At 39.3% G+C, this 17,819-nt stretch overlaps 2 protein-coding genes across 3 annotated transcripts in view; both read left to right on the top strand.

The window, feature by feature from the left end:
- Positions 1-15,789, top strand: part of LOC129443210 (regulator of nonsense transcripts 1) — a 38,681-nt gene extending 22,892 nt beyond the window's left edge. For both annotated transcript variants that reach the window (XM_073864448.1, XM_073864447.1), the window contains exons 16-24: positions 24-141; positions 344-500; positions 2,280-2,422; positions 2,514-2,688; positions 7,968-8,049; positions 8,169-8,330; positions 8,417-8,640; positions 10,879-11,001; positions 12,255-15,789. In XM_073864448.1, the coding sequence (XP_073720549.1) occupies positions 24-141; positions 344-500; positions 2,280-2,422; positions 2,514-2,688; positions 7,968-8,049; positions 8,169-8,330; positions 8,417-8,640; positions 10,879-10,998 (1,181 nt within the window). In that variant the 3' untranslated portion in view covers positions 10,999-11,001; positions 12,255-15,789. The remainder of the gene's footprint in view (positions 1-23; positions 142-343; positions 501-2,279; positions 2,423-2,513; positions 2,689-7,967; positions 8,050-8,168; positions 8,331-8,416; positions 8,641-10,878; positions 11,002-12,254) is intronic.
- A 1,447-nt stretch (positions 15,790-17,236) lies between these two features.
- LOC141362375 (homer protein homolog 3-like) overlaps positions 17,237-17,819 on the top strand; it is a 29,447-nt gene continuing 28,864 nt past the window's right edge. The window contains exon 1 of the mRNA XM_073864364.1: positions 17,237-17,657. The gene's annotated coding sequence lies outside the window, so the exon portion shown is untranslated. The remainder of the gene's footprint in view (positions 17,658-17,819) is intronic.

Here is a 17,819-nt window from a genome sequence, read left to right as displayed (position 1 = left end):
TTAAATGTCGTTTTGTTTTCCAGCTGATCGAATCAAGAAAGGCTTTGATTTCCAGTGGCCTCAGCCAGATAAGCCCATGTTCTTCTACGTGACTCAGGGTCAGGAGGAGATTGCTAGCTCTGGCACGTCCTACCTCAACAGGTAACATGATATCAGAATAGTAAATTCCCTTTCAGATGCTTGATATCAAATAAAAATATATATGATGTTTTTCATTTCTTTCTAAATCTAGAATAAGCTAAAATTTTAACTCACCTGTATGCTAAAATACAAACATTAGAATCCAGCCGTCTTCGTACATTCAGAATCTAATTTGTTTTGTTCATCTTCTGTCTGCATTCAGGACTGAAGCAGCTAATGTGGAGAAGATCACCACGCGTCTGCTGAAGGCCGGAGCCAAACCGGACCAGATCGGCATCATCACGCCGTATGAGGGCCAGCGCTCGTACCTTGTGCAGTACATGCAGTTCAGCGGCTCACTCCACACCAAACTCTACCAGGTCCAAAGCTTTTAAACACCATCACTGCTGACTGGACTGGTTTCAGATGCATATGTTTCGATATATACAGTTGTGTTCAAAATTATTCAACCCCCCAATGGTGTTAAGGGTTTTAGGGAATTTAGTGTACATTTGTAATTGTATTCAGAATGAAATCCTACAATGACTTCTTAAAGAACCATATGCAACTAAAATGACATCAATTGGTTTTGTAATATAGTAGTAAATGTTTCTTTTGTGAATTCTTCATTGACACAATTATTCAACCCCTTAAAGAACTACCACTCTGAAGAACAGAGGTTCATTGAAGTGTTTTCAATCAGGTATTGAAAACACCTGTGGATGTCAGGGAACAGCAATAAAGCCTAATAAGCACCAATTAGGCAGCTTTAAAATGACTGTGATACTCAACTCCTTCTAAACATTTACTGGTGTGGTTACAAACATGGTGAAGTCAAAAGAATGGTCCAGGAAGACAAGAGAAGAGGTGATTAATCTTCACAGGAAGGGCAATGGCTATAAGAAGATTGCAAAGATGTTAAACATACCAAGAGACACCATAGGAAGCATCATTCGCAAATTCAAGGCAAAGGGCACTGTTGAAACGCTTCCTGGTCGTGGCAGAAAAAAAATGCTAACTGCGACTGCTGTGCGCTATCTGAAGCGTAGAGTGGAAAAAAGTCCCCGTGTGACTGCTGAGGAACTGAGAAAAGATTTGTCAGATGTGGGTGCTGAAGTTTCTGCTCAGACAATACGCCGCACCCTGCGTACTGAAGGCCTCCATGCCAGAACTCCCAGGCGCACCCCCTTGCTGTCTCCAAAGAATAAGAAGAGTCGACTGCAGTATGCCAAAAGTCATGTGGACAAACCACAGAAGTTTTGGGATAGTGTTCTGTGGACTGATGAAACAAAATTAGAACTGTTTGGGCCCATGGATCAACGCTATGTTTGGAGGAGGAAAAACAAGGCCTATGAAGAAAAGAACACCTTGCCTACTGTGAAGCATGGTGGGGGGTCAATCATGCTTTGGGGCTGTTTTGCTTCTGCAGGTACAGGGAAACTTCAGCGTGTGCAAGGTACCATGAATTCTCTTCAGTACCAGGAGATATTGGATGACAATGTGTTGCAGTCCGTCACAAACCTGAGGCTTGGGAGACGTTGGACCTTTCAACAGGACAATGATCCCAAGCATACCTCCAAATCCACTAGAGCATGGTTGCAGAAAAAAGGCTGGAACATTTTGAAGTGGCCATCGCAGTCACCAGACTTAAATCCGATTGAGAACCTCTGGTGGGACTTAAAGAAAGCAGTTGCAGTGCGCAAGCCTAAGAATGCGACTGAACTGGAGGCTTTTGCCCATGATGAATGGGCGAAGATACCCGTAGATCGCTGCAAGACACTTGTGTCAAGCTATGCTTCACGTTTAAAAGCTGTTTTAACTGTAAAAGGATGTTGTACTAAGTACTAAGATTGAATGTCACTTGGGGGTTGAATAAAACTGATAATGATGTGAGCACAGAAAATACATTTGTGGTTATTTCATTATAAATGTTATGTTATATTTGTCTGACCTACACATGCCTCTTTGATGTAATTGTAAGCAGGATGACTGAATGATCAAAATCAATGTCAAACCGGCCAAAACAATCAATTTCAGTTGGGGTTGAATAATTTTGAACACAACTGTAAAACCTTTTTTAAGATCGGACAACTTTATTTATTTCTGTCTGATAATAATATAGCAGGATGCATGTCTCTAATGTCTGTTTGTTTTCACAGGAGGTGGAGATTGCCAGCGTTGACGCCTTCCAGGGCAGAGAGAAGGACTTCATCATCCTGTCTTGTGTCAGAGCTAATGAACATCAGGGAATTGGTTTCCTTAATGATCCACGGCGTCTCAATGTGGCACTAACCAGAGCCAGGTAACAACACCATCACCTGCAGGTTTCGCAGTTTTACCACACCTTTATAAATGATAATCTAGGAGGATAATTGATTATTGTCTGTATGCAGGTACGGTGTGATCATTGTGGGAAATCCTAAGGCTCTCTCCAAACAGCCTCTCTGGAATCATCTGCTGAACTATTATAAAGAGCAGAAGGTTCTAGTGGAGGGGCCGCTCAACAATCTGAGAGAGAGTCTCATGCAGTTCAGTAAACCACGCAAGCTTGTCAACACCATCAACCCTGTGAGTACAAAACACACCACAGTTTACCAGACTCATAAATGAAAAAATATCATCATGTTCCACTTTCATAAAAAAATCTTAATTTACTCGCCTCCATGTCATCCAAGATGTTTATTTCTTTCTTTGTTTAGTTGAGAAGAAATAAAGTTTTTTTTCAGGAAAACATTTTTCTCCATATAGTGGACTTTAGTGGACCTCAACCGTTTACAGTTACAATGCAGCTTCAAAGGACTCTAAACAATCCCAAACAAGGCCAGGCTTCCCACGGGTCATGGAATTTCTGGAATATCATGGAATTTTAAAAGGTCTTTTCCAGAAATTGAAAATCGGGAATTATTTGTCCAAGTCATAGAATATCAATGATTTTTGTTTGTTGCTTTAAATTTTAGTTTCCATTTATCTAAATGTAATTCACTTGTTCCGGTCAAAGCTTTTTCGAACTACAATTTAAATAGCTGTTTATTGACACTGCTTTTTCAATACATGCATTTAAGATCTCACAGTGCACACTAGGCTCACAGCATCCCAGACGTGGGTCATGGAAATTCAGCTTTTTAGTCAGTGAAAGTCAGGAAAAAAACAGGGAATTTGACATGTGGCTTAGAGTGGGATCCCTACAAGGCATAAGGATCTAATTCAGGGAAATGATCGTTAGTCTATACTTTTAAACCACAACTGTTTTGCACTAGCTGTGTGATGCGCCAGCGTGACCTTACATATTACGTAATCAAATGGAACGGTCACGCATGACATATGTCAAACTAACGCTCCAGTGTTTACAACTGTGGAGAAAGAGGAGCGTTCTGACGTTTTTGTTTGATACTAATTAAAGGAATAGTCTACTCATTTTCAATATTAAAATATGTTATTACCTTAACTAAGAATTGTTGATACATCCCTCTATCATCTGTGTGCGTGCACGTAAGCGCTGGAGCGCGCTGCGGCGCTTCGATAGCATTTAGCTTAGCCCCATTCATTCAATGCTACCATTTAGAGATAAAGTTAGAAGTGACCAAACACATCAACGTTTTTCCTATTTAAGACGAGTAGTTATACGAGCAAGTTTGGTGGTACAAAATAAAACGTAGCGCTTTTCTAAGCGGATTTAAAAGAGGAACTATATTTTATGGCGTAATAGCACTTTTGGGAGTACTTCGACTCGCCTGAAAAGTCAGCTCCCCTTCTCACTCTCATAATGGGAGAGGGAGGGTGTTACTGCGCCGAGTCGAAGAAAAGCGCTACGTTTTATTTTGTACCACCAAACTTGCTCGTACAGTTGTGTTCAAAATTATTCAACCCCAACTGAAATTGATTGTTTTGGCCGGTTTGACATTGTAAGCAGGATGACTGAATGATCAAAATCAATTACATCAAAGAGGCATGTGTAGGTCAGACAAATATAACATAACATTTATAATGAAATAACCACAAATGTCTTTTCTGTGCTCACATCATTATCAGTTTTATTCAACCCCCAAGTGACATTCAATCTTAGTACTTAGTACAACATCCTTTTACAGTTAAAACAGCTTTTAAACGTGAAGCATAGCTTGACACAAGTGTCTTGCAGCGATCTACGGGTATCTTCGCCCATTCATCAAGGGCAAAAGCCTCCAGTTCAGTCACATTCTTAGGCTTGCGCACTGCAACTGCTTTCTTTAAGTCCCACCAGAGGTTCTCAATCGGATTTAAGTCTGGTGACTGCGATGGCCACTTCAAAATATTCCAGCCTTTTTTCTGCAACCATGCTCTAGTGGATTTGGAGGTATGCTTGGGATCATTGTCCTGTTGAAAGGTCCAACGTCTCCCAAGCCTCAGGTTTGTGACGGACTGCAACACATTGTCATCCAATATCTCCTGGTACTGAAGAGAATTGATGGTACCTTGCACACGCTGAAGTTTCCCTGTACCTGCAGAAGCAAAACAGCCCCAAAGCATGATTGACCCCCCACCATGCTTCACAGTAGGCAAGGTGTTCTTTTCTTCATAGGCCTTGTTTTTCCTCCTCCAAACATAGCGTTGATCCATGGGCCCAAACAGTTCTAATTTTCCACAGAACACTATCCCAAAACTTCTGTGGTTTGTCCACATGACTTTTGGCATACTGCAGTCGACTCTTCTTATTCTTTGGAGACAGCAAGGGGGTGCGCCTGGGAGTTCTGGCATGGAGGCCTTCAGTACGCAGGGTGCGCCGTATTGTCTGAGCAGAAACTTCAGTACCCACATCTGACAAATCTTTTCTCAGTTCCTCAGCAGTCACACGGGGACTTTTTTCCACTCTACGCTTCAGATAGCGCACAGCAGTCGCAGTTAGCATCTTTTTTCTGGCACGACCAGGAAGCGTTTCAACAGTGCCCTTTGCCTTGAATTTGCGAATGATGCTTCCTATGGTGTCTCTTGGTATGTTTAACATCTTTGCAATCTTCTTATAGCCATTGCCCTTCCTGTGAAGATTAATCACCTCTTCTCTTGTCTTCCTGGACCATTCTTTTGACTTCACCATGTTTGTAACCACACCAGTAAATGTTTAGAAGGAGTTGAGTATCACAGTCATTTTAAAGCTGCCTAATTGGTGCTTATTAGGCTTTATTGCTGTTCCCTGACATCCACAGGTGTTTTCAATACCTGATTGAAAACACTTCAATGAACCTCTGTTCTTCAGAGTGGTAGTTCTTTAAGGGGTTGAATAATTGTGTCAATGAAGAATTCACAAAAGAAACATTTACTACTATATTACAAAACCAATTGATGTCATTTTAGTTGCATATGGTTCTTTAAGAAGTCATTGTAGGATTTCATTCTGAATACAATTACAAATGTACACTAAATTCCCTAAAACCCTTAACAGCATTGGGGGGTTGAATAATTTTGAACACAACTGTATAACTACTCGTCTTAAATAGGAAAAACGTTGATGTGTTTGGTCACTTCTAACTTTATCTCTAAATGGTAGCATTGAATGAATGGGGCTAAGCTAAATGCTATCGAAGCGTCGCAGCGCACTCCAGCGCTTACGTGCACGCACACAGATGATAGAGGGATGTATCAACAATTCTTAGTTAAGGTAATAACATATTTTAATATTGAAAATGAGTAGACTATTCCTTTAATTAGTATCAAAGCTCGGAAGGTCGCGAGAACACAGAACAAACTTGTGAGAATTGAGATGTGTGCGATCTTCCTGTTGGTTACCTGACCTCCGCCATTGATTTGTCGCAATGACTTCTGTGGCGTAACGCGGTTTCAGCGCGCAAGTCTGCACTCAATGCATTCTCGATATCAAGAACACATCCGGGTATATTCATGCGTCCTCTGTATTTGCGTTTTTGAGAATTGTAATTGAATTTCGATGGTCAATGGTGACGTAGAGCAAAAACACGAGGATGCAAGATCACTGAAGAACGCATATTGAGAAACAGCCTTTGTGTTTAAAATGCGCCACAAATGTGTGATTCACATGTGTGAAGCATGACCTTTCCAAATGATTACGTAATATGACGAGAAGTTGTGTTTTAAAAGTACATTTTTTTTTTGTGCAAATTAAGATGGTTTTGCTAGATAAGACCCTTATGTCTCATTTGGGATCGTTTAGAGTCCTTTGAAGCTGCATTGAAACTGTAAACTGTTGATGTCCACTAAAGTCCACTATATGGAGAAAAATCCTGGAATGTTTCTTACTCAAACTTAATTTTTTTTGGACTGAACAAAGAAAGAAATAAACATCTTGGATGACATGGCGGTGAGTAAATTTGGGGGATTTTTTTTATGAAAGTGGAGTAATCCTTTAAAGTTCAGTTATCTGCAGATGTCATTGCTGCTAGTAATGTCTGAACTAACCAGTTAAGGCCACATTCACACCAGAGCTTTCCTTATCTGATCGTATTGTTTCCTCGTTCTGAAAAAAAGTCTTTAAACACAGCATCATTTTAAGAAATATGTGTATACACCACTGATCTATATAAATGACTGGATTGCGCATGACGTCACAACTGTGAAGTCACTGCGCTGCCATGTTGGTATACCCAAACATTCTATTAAATCAATGGACGCGATCAGATTTTAATGATAAAACATCACTTTACTAGTCTTCGTTTTTATATCTGAAGTTACCCTGTACATTATTACAATACAAACGTCCAAAGCATGAACATAGTTATTTACTGAAAGTTGTACATTTTAGTTTTTAATCAGTTATTATACATTCATCTTCAGTACAGAGTATCAGATCAGCAGACAGACCGCAACATATTTAGTATTAATGACAAACGTGCTCATTCTGAAAATCTAAATAAATAATCATACTTTGTACCGTATTTGCATGCAATAATTTGCTGGTTTTATGTTATCTAAACTTACAAGTTACCTAAACTTATTTAGAGAAATAACCCTGACCGTGTAGCTAAATGTCAAAAAAAACTTTATTTATACCCGTGTCATTAACAGAACGCAGCAGACACACTTACCTTAACGGTTTTTTATAAATCCATTTTCCTGCCCGATTAAAGCATAAACATTGCAAATAACACCAGAATTAACAGTTAAATTACGTACACATATCCTAAAATTAATCTTGCGTGACTGATACGCTGTAAAGCGGGTGAATTTAAAACATGATTTTGAATGGAAGTCAATGACGCCGTCTGCCGGTTGGGTATACCAAGATGTCGCCTCGAACTCTGCGCTGGCTTCACCTCACGCTGTTACGTTAAGCGTTCTATGCGCAATCCAGTTATTTATATAGATCAGTGGTATACACACAAAACCACTGAGCTGACTATGCCACAGAAATGCACTGAAAACAGAGAAGACCACTTGGAGCATGTGCATAAAACTTGTTGTTGTCCAAAAATCCTTTGTTGCTCTTCATAATAGCAAAAGAGCAGAAGATTTTTTTTCACTACCTTCTGCAGGACAAACACAAGCATGTTGTCTGCTGTTGTTGTTGTTGCTGTTATGTTATTATCGTATCACAAATTATATGGATTGGCTGATTTATTGGCGGACCCGGTTTCAAAAAAATACTGGTTTCAGTTTCCCAAAACACTTGATCTGTTTGGATGTAAGGGCTCTATGTTGTATGTTTTCTTATGCTAACGATTTTCAACAGATCTGCTGTAAGTCACCTTAGATGATAGTGTCTGCTAAATGTAAATGTTTATAGTATTTAATTTATTTTAGAAAGGGCTCCAGAATGAGTTACTTTTTAATGATGGAAAAAAACCTGTGTAATGCATACTTGTACTCCTAATAAAGTGGATGTGTTTGTTTTTTTTTGTCAGGGTGCCCGGTTCATGAGTACTGCCATGTATGATGCAAGAGAGGCCATGATTCCTGGATCGGTGTATGACCGCAGTAGCACTGGTGAGAGCCGTTCACGATGTATTTAGTACTTTCTCCGTTCTTTCATGGTTATCTTGTTTTTATAAACACATTTTTGAGATGAAAATGAGGTGGCAATATTCTGTGATCTGTCTTTGCAGGACGTCCGTCTAATATGTACTTCCAGACCCACGACCAGGTTGGAATGATCGGAACCGGGCCAAACCCAATGGGTTCCCTGAACATCCCTATCCCGTTCAACCTTGTCATGCCACCCATGCCTCCGCCCGGGTACCTGGGCCAGGTGAATGGACCGGCTGCAGGTAAAACAACATCAGAGTCATGTACAACAGCAGTTTATATGAAGTTAGCTGTAAAGATATGACGATCTATTCTCGCTCTTGCTCAGGACGTGGTGCACCTAAAGGCAAGACCGGAGGTCGTGGAGGTCGTCAGAGAAACCGGGGCACAGGTAACCACGGGAGCGGGCAGGCCAACATGCCGAGCAGTCAGGCGAGTCAGGATCTGGTATCACAGCCGTTCTCTCAGGGTCCTCTGACCCAGGGTTACATCACTATGAGCCAACCTTCACAGATGAGCCAGCCTGGACTGTCCCAGCCTGAACTCTCACAGGTATAAACAACAAACATGAAACAAGAATTTGCAATTGGAGAGCTCAGATGCAAACCAAACCCTTGAAGTCTGTCTGACATGTTTTCTTCTAAATAAGCTTTTATTTATCAAACAAACCTGTATTACTGAATGACCTGAGGCTGAGATTAAGTGGATTTGAAGCACATATAATATTTGATGAACATATAATACATGCCAAGAGCATTAATATTATTATCTCAATTTTTAAAAGAGGTGGCAGTTAGCGGCTTTTGCATCTGAGCTCTTAATGAAACCTTGTAGTCTCTATGTTTTATGTTTGCCTTTTGTGCAATGTAAAGCTGCTTTGAAACAATGTAACATTATAAAAAAGTCAGGGTTCCCACGAGTCCTTGAAATCCTTGAAAGTTAGTAAATCTGGGGGGGAAAATTGTCATTGAAAGTGCTTGAATCTATTTTATGCAAGAAGTTTTCTGGGGAAAATCCATATTATTTCCTGTGTAGTGTAGGATAATATCATCAAATTCTAGACTTTTTAAGCACACATGCTAAATTGTTCACTTTAAATGCTTATATCTTCTGTATGTGAATGTTGATTCATACCTAGGGTTGGGCATCGTTTTGATTTGAACGATTCTGATTCCAATTCCGATTCTTCCTTTCGATTTCGGTTCTTTTCGATTCTCAATTCCGATTCTTTGAGGGGTGGAGTCAAAACATGACACAGGCTCATTTCACAGAGGAAATGTTTATTTTGATTCAATGAGTTTTATATTTGGGAACTGCAGCTTATGTAGGAGAAAATTAGGAACGTTGTTGTTCACCACAACTAGCAATTTGGTTAAGCGCTTTGTGTTACGGGAAAATGGGTATTGTCTCTTTAAGAATGTGGGGCTTGTAGTGCATGTAGTCGAGGAGCGCTGTGTTCGCATGTGCGTTGTTAATAGTGATACACAGAAGGAAATACGAGCTGTTTTCATGTTTATCTCAAGTTTATTTGCAAGTTTTGCCTTGCCACCCGGGTGTTCAGATGATGTAAACCTGATAAGAAAGCGATGGAGACTGTTTCGTTGGAAATAAAAAAAAAGGGCTTCGGAACAACGTTGTCTGCTCATCACTGCGTGTAAACAAACCCGAGTGAACTGTTACAACTACCGTCACGATAGCCGAGGCGGATGATAAAAAGGTAACATTTGTTACACTACAATCACTTACCTGATTGTGACGACGAGGTAATGTTTGTTGGCGCAGGGTTGCCCGAGGAGGACGAGACCGTTGACCTGCACAACACGTCGAACACGCTACAGTCCTTGTTAATTTGTACACCATGCAGGCGTAGGTATTTAGTCATGTTTGTAGTGCATCCTCCCGTGCAAGAAATAAGTTTATTACATGTGTTGCACTGTGCCGGCTTTTTTAATGTGAAATAAAGCCACACTTTTGAGCGTCGCTTACCGTGCTCCATGACTGCAACTGAACAAGTGGGCTCGTGCGCGGCAAGCACTTCCGGAAATACGGTGGCCGCTATGGAAACCAAAACTTGCACGTTTGGAACCGATGATCGGAATCGAAAACAAATTTTCTAAATGATTCCAATGGCATCGTTATTTTGGAGCCGGTTCCAGTTGGAACCGGTTCTCGATGCCCAACCCTATTCATACCAAAATGCTTTTTTGCATAGTTGTGTTTGACACATGAAAACGTCTCGGGTTACGTATGTAACTGTTGTTCCCTGAGAAGGGAATGAGACGCTGCGTCTCTCTTGCCATACTTCCTGCGTCCCTGTAACGTCGTCTTTGGCAATATTTCAGATAGCGATATACTTCCTGGCTCCCGCGTCACCCTGTCTTTGTCGTTAATCCTCACTATTGGTTGAATTTGATATACACATTCAGACGCACTTACCTCTGGAGGCGTCCCCAAAGTGTCACTGCAGTGACGCAGCGCGAGTTCCCTCGAAAGGAAACTGTAACAATGTATCTTAAAAGGTAACACGATGTAACCTTGATCTCACTTGAAATGTGTCCCCACATTTAGTCCTTGAATTTGAGAGTATTTGACCTGGATAGTCCTTGAAAGGTCCTTGAATTTGAAGTTAACTAAGGTGTGGGAACCCTGTAAACATTTCTGTCAAGTCGCCTTGCGTAAGGCATCTGCCACATGCATACATGTAATATTAATGAGAAAATGTGCACTTGTATTTTTTACTCTGTGTTGTGTTATTAACCTGGTTTTGTGCGTCTCTGTTGTGTGAAACAGGACAGCTATCTGGGTGATGAATTCAAGTCCCAGATGGATGTGGCGCTCTCCCAGGATTCCACCTATCAGGGTGAACGGGCTTACCAGCACGGAGGAGTGACGGGACTCTCACAGTACTAGAGTGTAAGAACACACACACAAACACACACACACACACACACAACCTAGGTTACACCGTTATGGATGTGACATTTACAGTCAAAACATGAAATATAGCCTCTCAGAGAGTGTATTTATTACCAATACCATTTGTTTATATTTTCCTGAACTCCTGTTGATAGAGTTCACATAAAATATATGCGCCCATTCCTCTTGTGCCCATTTATGAAGAATATTGCCCATCTGTCTGACTGGTGTAATGAACCGTCACTTCCTATCTAGATGACTTAACCCCTTAACGGGCGCAGCTTTTTTGAGTGGGGGGTGAAAATGTGATGTACACCTTCAGATGAACATAACTCTGGCATTTTTTTGGTCTGGAAGCCTAATCTCGGTCCATGTTTAAGTTTTTCATGGAAGTGTCTGGAGGTGAAAATATTACATAAATATTTAAAAAAAATGTTACATCAGTTTATTGTAATAAATAAAAAAAACAGTAAAGTATATATTTATATATAAAATTATCACAAAAAAAGAGGTTTGTGTAATGGTGTGTTCAGACCAGCTGCGGTAGAGGCGTCAAGCGCGAGTGATTTCAATGTTAAGTCAACGTAAAAAGCGTTAATGCGCGTCTGGAGGTGTTGCGGCGCGGTAGATACGATTCCGCCTGATTCGTGCTTCTAGACGCGAGTTGAAAAATTTTAACTTTGGTGGAAAAACACGCCGTGTTAACCAATCAGGAGCTTGCTTTAGTAGTGATGTGAATACAGGAAGTCGCAGAATCTCCCCATGACCCAAATTTCCGCGTGAATGTCTCAATGACTAGAATTACACACGCGAATGAAGCGAGTAAACTCAAAATGTTCAAGCAACAAACTAGACGCGAATTTGATGCCTCAAACGCGCCTGGTGTAACCCCAAAGTTACACTTTTAATGGTTTTTACCAACAACGGCCACTAGGTGTCAACGGTTTGCTGCATACTCTTGTCACAAATTAATAAATGACTGTCACTGCATTATTATAACTGCGAAAATGTTTTAAAATATAAAAAGTACCTTTTTAATGATGTATATTTTGTTGTGATAGATTAAAATGTACATGCAAACTATTGAAATAAACTTGGGTGTCCTCGGGGACAGCGCCTGTTAAACGGTTCAGGGGACAGGCACACGGCAGATGTCTGTGTTGATATTCTCTGCTTGTTTCTTCAAATGCAACAAAGAAGAGTTTAAGATCAAGAGTAATAATGCCGTCTGTCTGTGTTTGTCTCTTCAGGTTGTTGGAACAAGAGCTAGGCCTGTGCTGAGCTTAGTTCATCAGCATTTTAAATATGGGTAAATATAAAAAAAGAACAAACATGGATGCCCGTTTACCACTGTTACAACTGAAGCACCATGATGTGGGAGCAACAGGAGAGAATCTAACCAATCACAGGAGGGAGCGAAGCTGGACAGGAGGTGAAGAGAACGTGAGAATGGAGGTCTACATCCGCCATTCGTTGAGGATGAGGAGGAGGAGGAGGAGAGGGGAGACGCAGTGTTAGGAGGAGACGAAACACGAGATCTTCGATCTACAACTCCGCAATGTGGAGGAGGCTCCAAGAGTGCAGGGGCCCTTCCAGGCCCCTCTATCTCTCTCTCTCTCTATCTCTCTCTCTCTCTCGCCTGGCTATGAACGCCAGCCTCAGGCCTCGCCCTGCCAACCAGAGACGGAGCAAAGATGAAGTTCTCTTAAAACTACCTGCAAAAACCACGCGTGCTGTCGTCTCCACGAGCTGAGAGAGGGGGTGTGACATATTTACAAATAATTACAAACGCTTTTAAGCAGCTGAATTTGGGAAAATAAAGTTCCCCTCAAAGTTGACATCTTACATTCAGGTTCTATCACCGGACATCTTGGAGGTCAGGGATACCTGCGGCAAAAGTTTTGAGTTCGGTTTGGTTTCGGAGAATTGAAGAAGGAGGTCTCCTCTCAATCGACGGTGCTAGGACGCTCTGAAGAGGGATTCAACTTTGAGGAAAGTTTACCGCCTGACGTCTGGGTGGGTCGAAGTTCTGTAACGGAGGGCCCGTCGCATCTTTAGTCGCTCTACGCCAAGTCATTCGAAAAGAAAATGGGTTGTTTAACATAACATGGTTTTGGGAATTTTTCTTTTTGTTTCTTTTAAATGTTTGTCTCTGGAGAGCTGACGTGGAAGAGCCTGACAGATTTGTCCTGATTTTCCCTCTTTCATTTTAAAAGGTTTTTGTTCAAATAGAATAAAAGCAATGAGGTAGATTACGCTTGATTTAGATGTGACTTCTTAATATCTTACTATAAAAATCAATTAAGTCCCCGAACAGACGGAGTCGAGAGGCGAGACTTGCGTAAGATCATTTTAAATCTGTAGTGAAATGTACTACAGCCAAACTACTGATTAAATGACGACTCGATGCCGTGTAAATCGGTAATCATCTCGCAACGCGGACAGATACGCAGTTAACCCCTCCCACTGCAGTTCTGTCCAATCAGAGTGACGCATGTCATAACAAGTATAGAAATGTCCAAATGGCTTTAATCAAAGGTGTGAAAAAATGAAGTGCGCCTCAAAGAAAGCGAAAGGATATCGCAGCACCAAATGAAGGACAGACAGGTGAGATTCTCGCTGTTTTTGTGTCTGACTGTAAGAGACGATGTCTTGCGCTCTTATATTATGATGATGATGTCAGTGAGATCGGGCAGAAACGAACACTGCCCCAGAGGAGTGCGTGTATGTGCGTGCGTGCGTGTGTGTCTTTGTGTTATCAGACAGCCCTCCCTCATTATTATTGTGTTGTGATAGATGTAGTTTTGCGTTGTTTTCCCTCTGTTCAAGTTGTTGATTTGCTTTTTCCTTCTTAGTAACTCATTTAAATATTATTTGTATGATCTGGTTTTCATGTAACCTCTCTCTCTCTCTCTCAGTGTGGAAGTTGCTCCTAATTTCAACTTCTTCTTTTTTTTGGTTTCGAAGGACCAGCTGAGTTTTGTGGCAGCTTTAACATCTGTTGCACTCACTTCAACTTTGTACTTTTACTCGGGAGTGTTTATACTTTGCTGTTACTCCATACTTACGGTTGACTGTTTGATATTACTGAAGTACTGCAACATGCATTTTATAACCTTAAATTCCTTTTAAATTTACACTCTTTGCCTAAAACTAATTTTTTTTGCTTCATCTTTCTTTACCCACGAGACAATCAAAATCCGTTCATAATCGATGCGCAGGTTGCAAAAAATGTTAAATAAATGTTTAATAGTTCTGAGCATGTATGCGTGTCTCTGACTGCTCTACTCTCTTTTTCAAATATAACTTTCTCATTTTAGAATAAACTTTAACATTTCTTTATTCTTAGTTTAGTTTACATTGCATAAATTAATTGTAATTATCAGTGATCAGATTTGACATGATGACAAATTATTGAGGATACGAGGTGAATACTAACATTCAACAACATGGCCACTGTGATTTGTGATGTATTTCAGTTCTGATTTAGAGTTTGAAGAGATTGGAAAAACACTGAGAAAAGTTGCATCATACTGATTTTTCTGTATAGCCTGCATTGAAGAGAAACAAAATGATTATAACATTAGGATATGAAGTATACACGGGTCAATGACATGTTATGCATATTTTTGTGTCTGGGGGCATTATGTACAAAGTAACTTGATGCATTAATGATGTCACTTTTTATTCTATAAAACCTGTTTAGTTTAAATACACAAATAAATAAATATATCATTGATTTAACTAAATATATCAAACTTGTAAAATGGCAGACGGGGCAACTGTTTGTACAAATTAGCAGTTTAAGACAACTATTTAAATGGTGTTTAAATTCAGAAAATTAAATATAAGATACTTTGGCATTAATTATTAACTTATTAAAATTATTGGGGCTTAATGCATTTTATTTCTTAGGGGCATTTGTTGCACCCTTTGACTTTCTGGTTGCACCACCTGACCTCTGCAATGAATTCACATTTAACGGACTTCCACTTGCTGGTATAAGCTTTTGCATTTGATGTCAAATTCATAAATATACTTCTTAAATACCATTCATATAAAACCAAAATGTATGAATATTAGTTGTCGGGATGTTGGCATAGTTGAAAAATTTCTTTCAACAATTTGTATGTTCTTTAATATCAAGGTAGTACAACTGCAATTATAGGCCTTTTATTAAGAAGATAACAAGTATAAACCGTAAACATATCACATCATCCATTGAACGCCAGGTGGTCTTTATGGCTGAATAAAGTTTGTCGATTTCTCTTAAATACCGAAAAAACAGCTACTTTAATGTGAGGGGTAGGCTGTGACACTTTTTGTGTCAGGTGGTACAACCAATGTAAAGTAATTTAAGTTTTAATAAATGCAAGCAAAGGTTGTCTATAAATGCTATTATGCTTTTTAAAATATTGTTGTTCTTAAATTTAGTATTCAAAAGTTAGTTTTATGGTAAAGTTATTTTAACATTTTTTAGGATTATAACTTTAAATGCCACTGTCACATAAACAATCAGCATGGCAAAAATAGTGCATTCAAACTTATTTGGCAAATAGACAATGAATGGTTGTACCACCTTAAATGTTCAACAAACAAAACTTTTGAAACATTGTTCCTGACTCAAAAATATGCATTACATCTATTTTTAAAAGATTTTTTACGTTTTTAGGAGGCTGTTTTGTCATTGACCCGAACATCAGGATTTTGTTTTGTGGAAAGAATAATCACACCCACAGAATGTACATGTAACATTACAAATAAATGTTGCTTTCTTTCACCCAACCCCTCGCTCCATTACTTGACTCACTGAAGGATTTGAATGATTGTGAATGTTAAACTGTTTGAGGTAAATCAAATATTTACAGTTGTGGATGAATACAGTATGTTTTTGTGTCATGTTATACTTTAAAAAAAATGTAAAGTTTAAATAAATTTTCCCATTTCAAAAAGCAATTCACTTCTAGTAATTATATTCTGTTGCTGTTAAGAAATGTGTACAAGTCTTCACTGGTTCAATACTATAAACTAGTTAAACATGTTGTATTTAACTTAAGGTTTATTTTCTGCATCAGAATCTACCTGCAGTAGGACTAATGTGTTCATCCTGATCTCTGTCATCAACTCAAGCATGCATTAAACATTTAAAATCATTTATAGCTCATTATTATTAATAGTTAAATGTTATAACCATGCATATATAATACATAAATTATTTACATTTAAGAGTTTTTTTTTTCAAATATTATGATTGTACTTTACAATAATGTTGTTTGTGTTAATATTTAATATTCGTTTTACATTAGATAACATGAACTAACAATGAACAATACTTCTGCAGCATTTATTCATCTTAATTCATGTTAATTTTTGCATTTACGAATACAATTTTTATTTATAAAAAAGTGAATGAAATAACATTAACAAATATATAGGCATTAAATAACATCAACAAAAAAAATTATTAAATGCGTTTCTATAACATGAATTTCTAGTTCATGTTAGCTAATAAATTTACTATCGTTAACAAGTAGCCTTATTGTAAAGTGTTACGAATATTTTCAAGGCATTTTCCTTAAATTTGTGTGATAGATTTTGTACAATAGTACCCTACAAACAATATGCACTTATGAAGTTGTTTTGCCAGTAACTTACTGTAGATTTAAATCTGTTGCCACTAAATAATGCCAATGCCCCTACTTCCTTTGCACTAGAAGTGAAGTTGTGTTTGACTTCAAGGACCACAATGGAAATAAGTTATTTTTAACTTTATTGTGTTATCCTTGACAGATTTTTTTGTCCAATTAATCAAATCAAAACATAAAAATGTAATGAACATTAAACATTAACAAGTCTTCGTCTTTACAGAATAAAATAACAGCCTCATGCAAAGCATTTTGGGAAACAGAAATCCTCATCAACCTTTTTCTGTTTTTTCCTTCAGATTTTAATTCCCAGAAAGCTTTGCATGCCACGAGGCTGTTATTTTATAGTTTTATTCTGTAAAGATAAAGACTTGTTGGTGTTTAATGTTCATTTAACATTCAACAAACTGTTGCCAGTAAATAACATCAATTTAAATACAGTAAGTTACTGGCAAATAGCTGCAAAACTACACAAATACAAAGAATATTTCCCTGCCATAAAGCATTGTATTTCCATGCTAGGTTTGGCGATATATCGTCACGTGCACGGCTTTGAGTTATTGACACAGATCACTAGAGCTGGAATGGCGTGTTAAAGAAACCCCGCAGATACCGCAATGATGCTGATGGCCGTGATTCCCGCCACCGGAGGGCGTCCACGAGCGATTTAAAAAGCGCACCCGCGGCGGTGGTCGCAACACAGAGCAGCAGCGGCTCGCGCTCGGGACATGAAAGCTCAACTGATTACAAAGTAACAATCGCGGCGCGTCATCAAAGTCGCGGCGGGAAACATCAGAGCGTCGCCGCCCGCGGGGCTTTCCCGCGAAGCCGCGAGCTCACTGAAGTACAAGCAAAGAGAGAAAAGAGGAATTAAAAGGCGCGTGGTCATCACGAGGCACCGATTCGCTTGTTGCCATGCAAATAAACGTCGTGTTCACTCGATAGAGAGCCAGGAATACAGCTGCTGCTGCTGCTGCATCTCATCCTGTGTGTTTACTGAGACATGAGGTGAGTCTGTCATGTCACATTTGAATATAAACCTCAACATATGACAAAGCAACTTTACCTTCATAGACTTTATACAGACTTCATTTAACTCGAATGGATTCATGAGCAAACTGTTGGGTGCTGACACTTCTGAAAACTAGTTATGTGACTCAAAGCAAATAT

The sequence above is a fragment of the Misgurnus anguillicaudatus genome, unplaced genomic scaffold (assembly GCF_027580225.2).
Source record: "Misgurnus anguillicaudatus unplaced genomic scaffold, ASM2758022v2 HiC_scaffold_26, whole genome shotgun sequence".
NCBI classification, from domain to species: Eukaryota; Metazoa; Chordata; class Actinopteri; order Cypriniformes; family Cobitidae; genus Misgurnus; species Misgurnus anguillicaudatus.
This window is presented reverse-complemented; position numbering and strand designations above follow the sequence as displayed.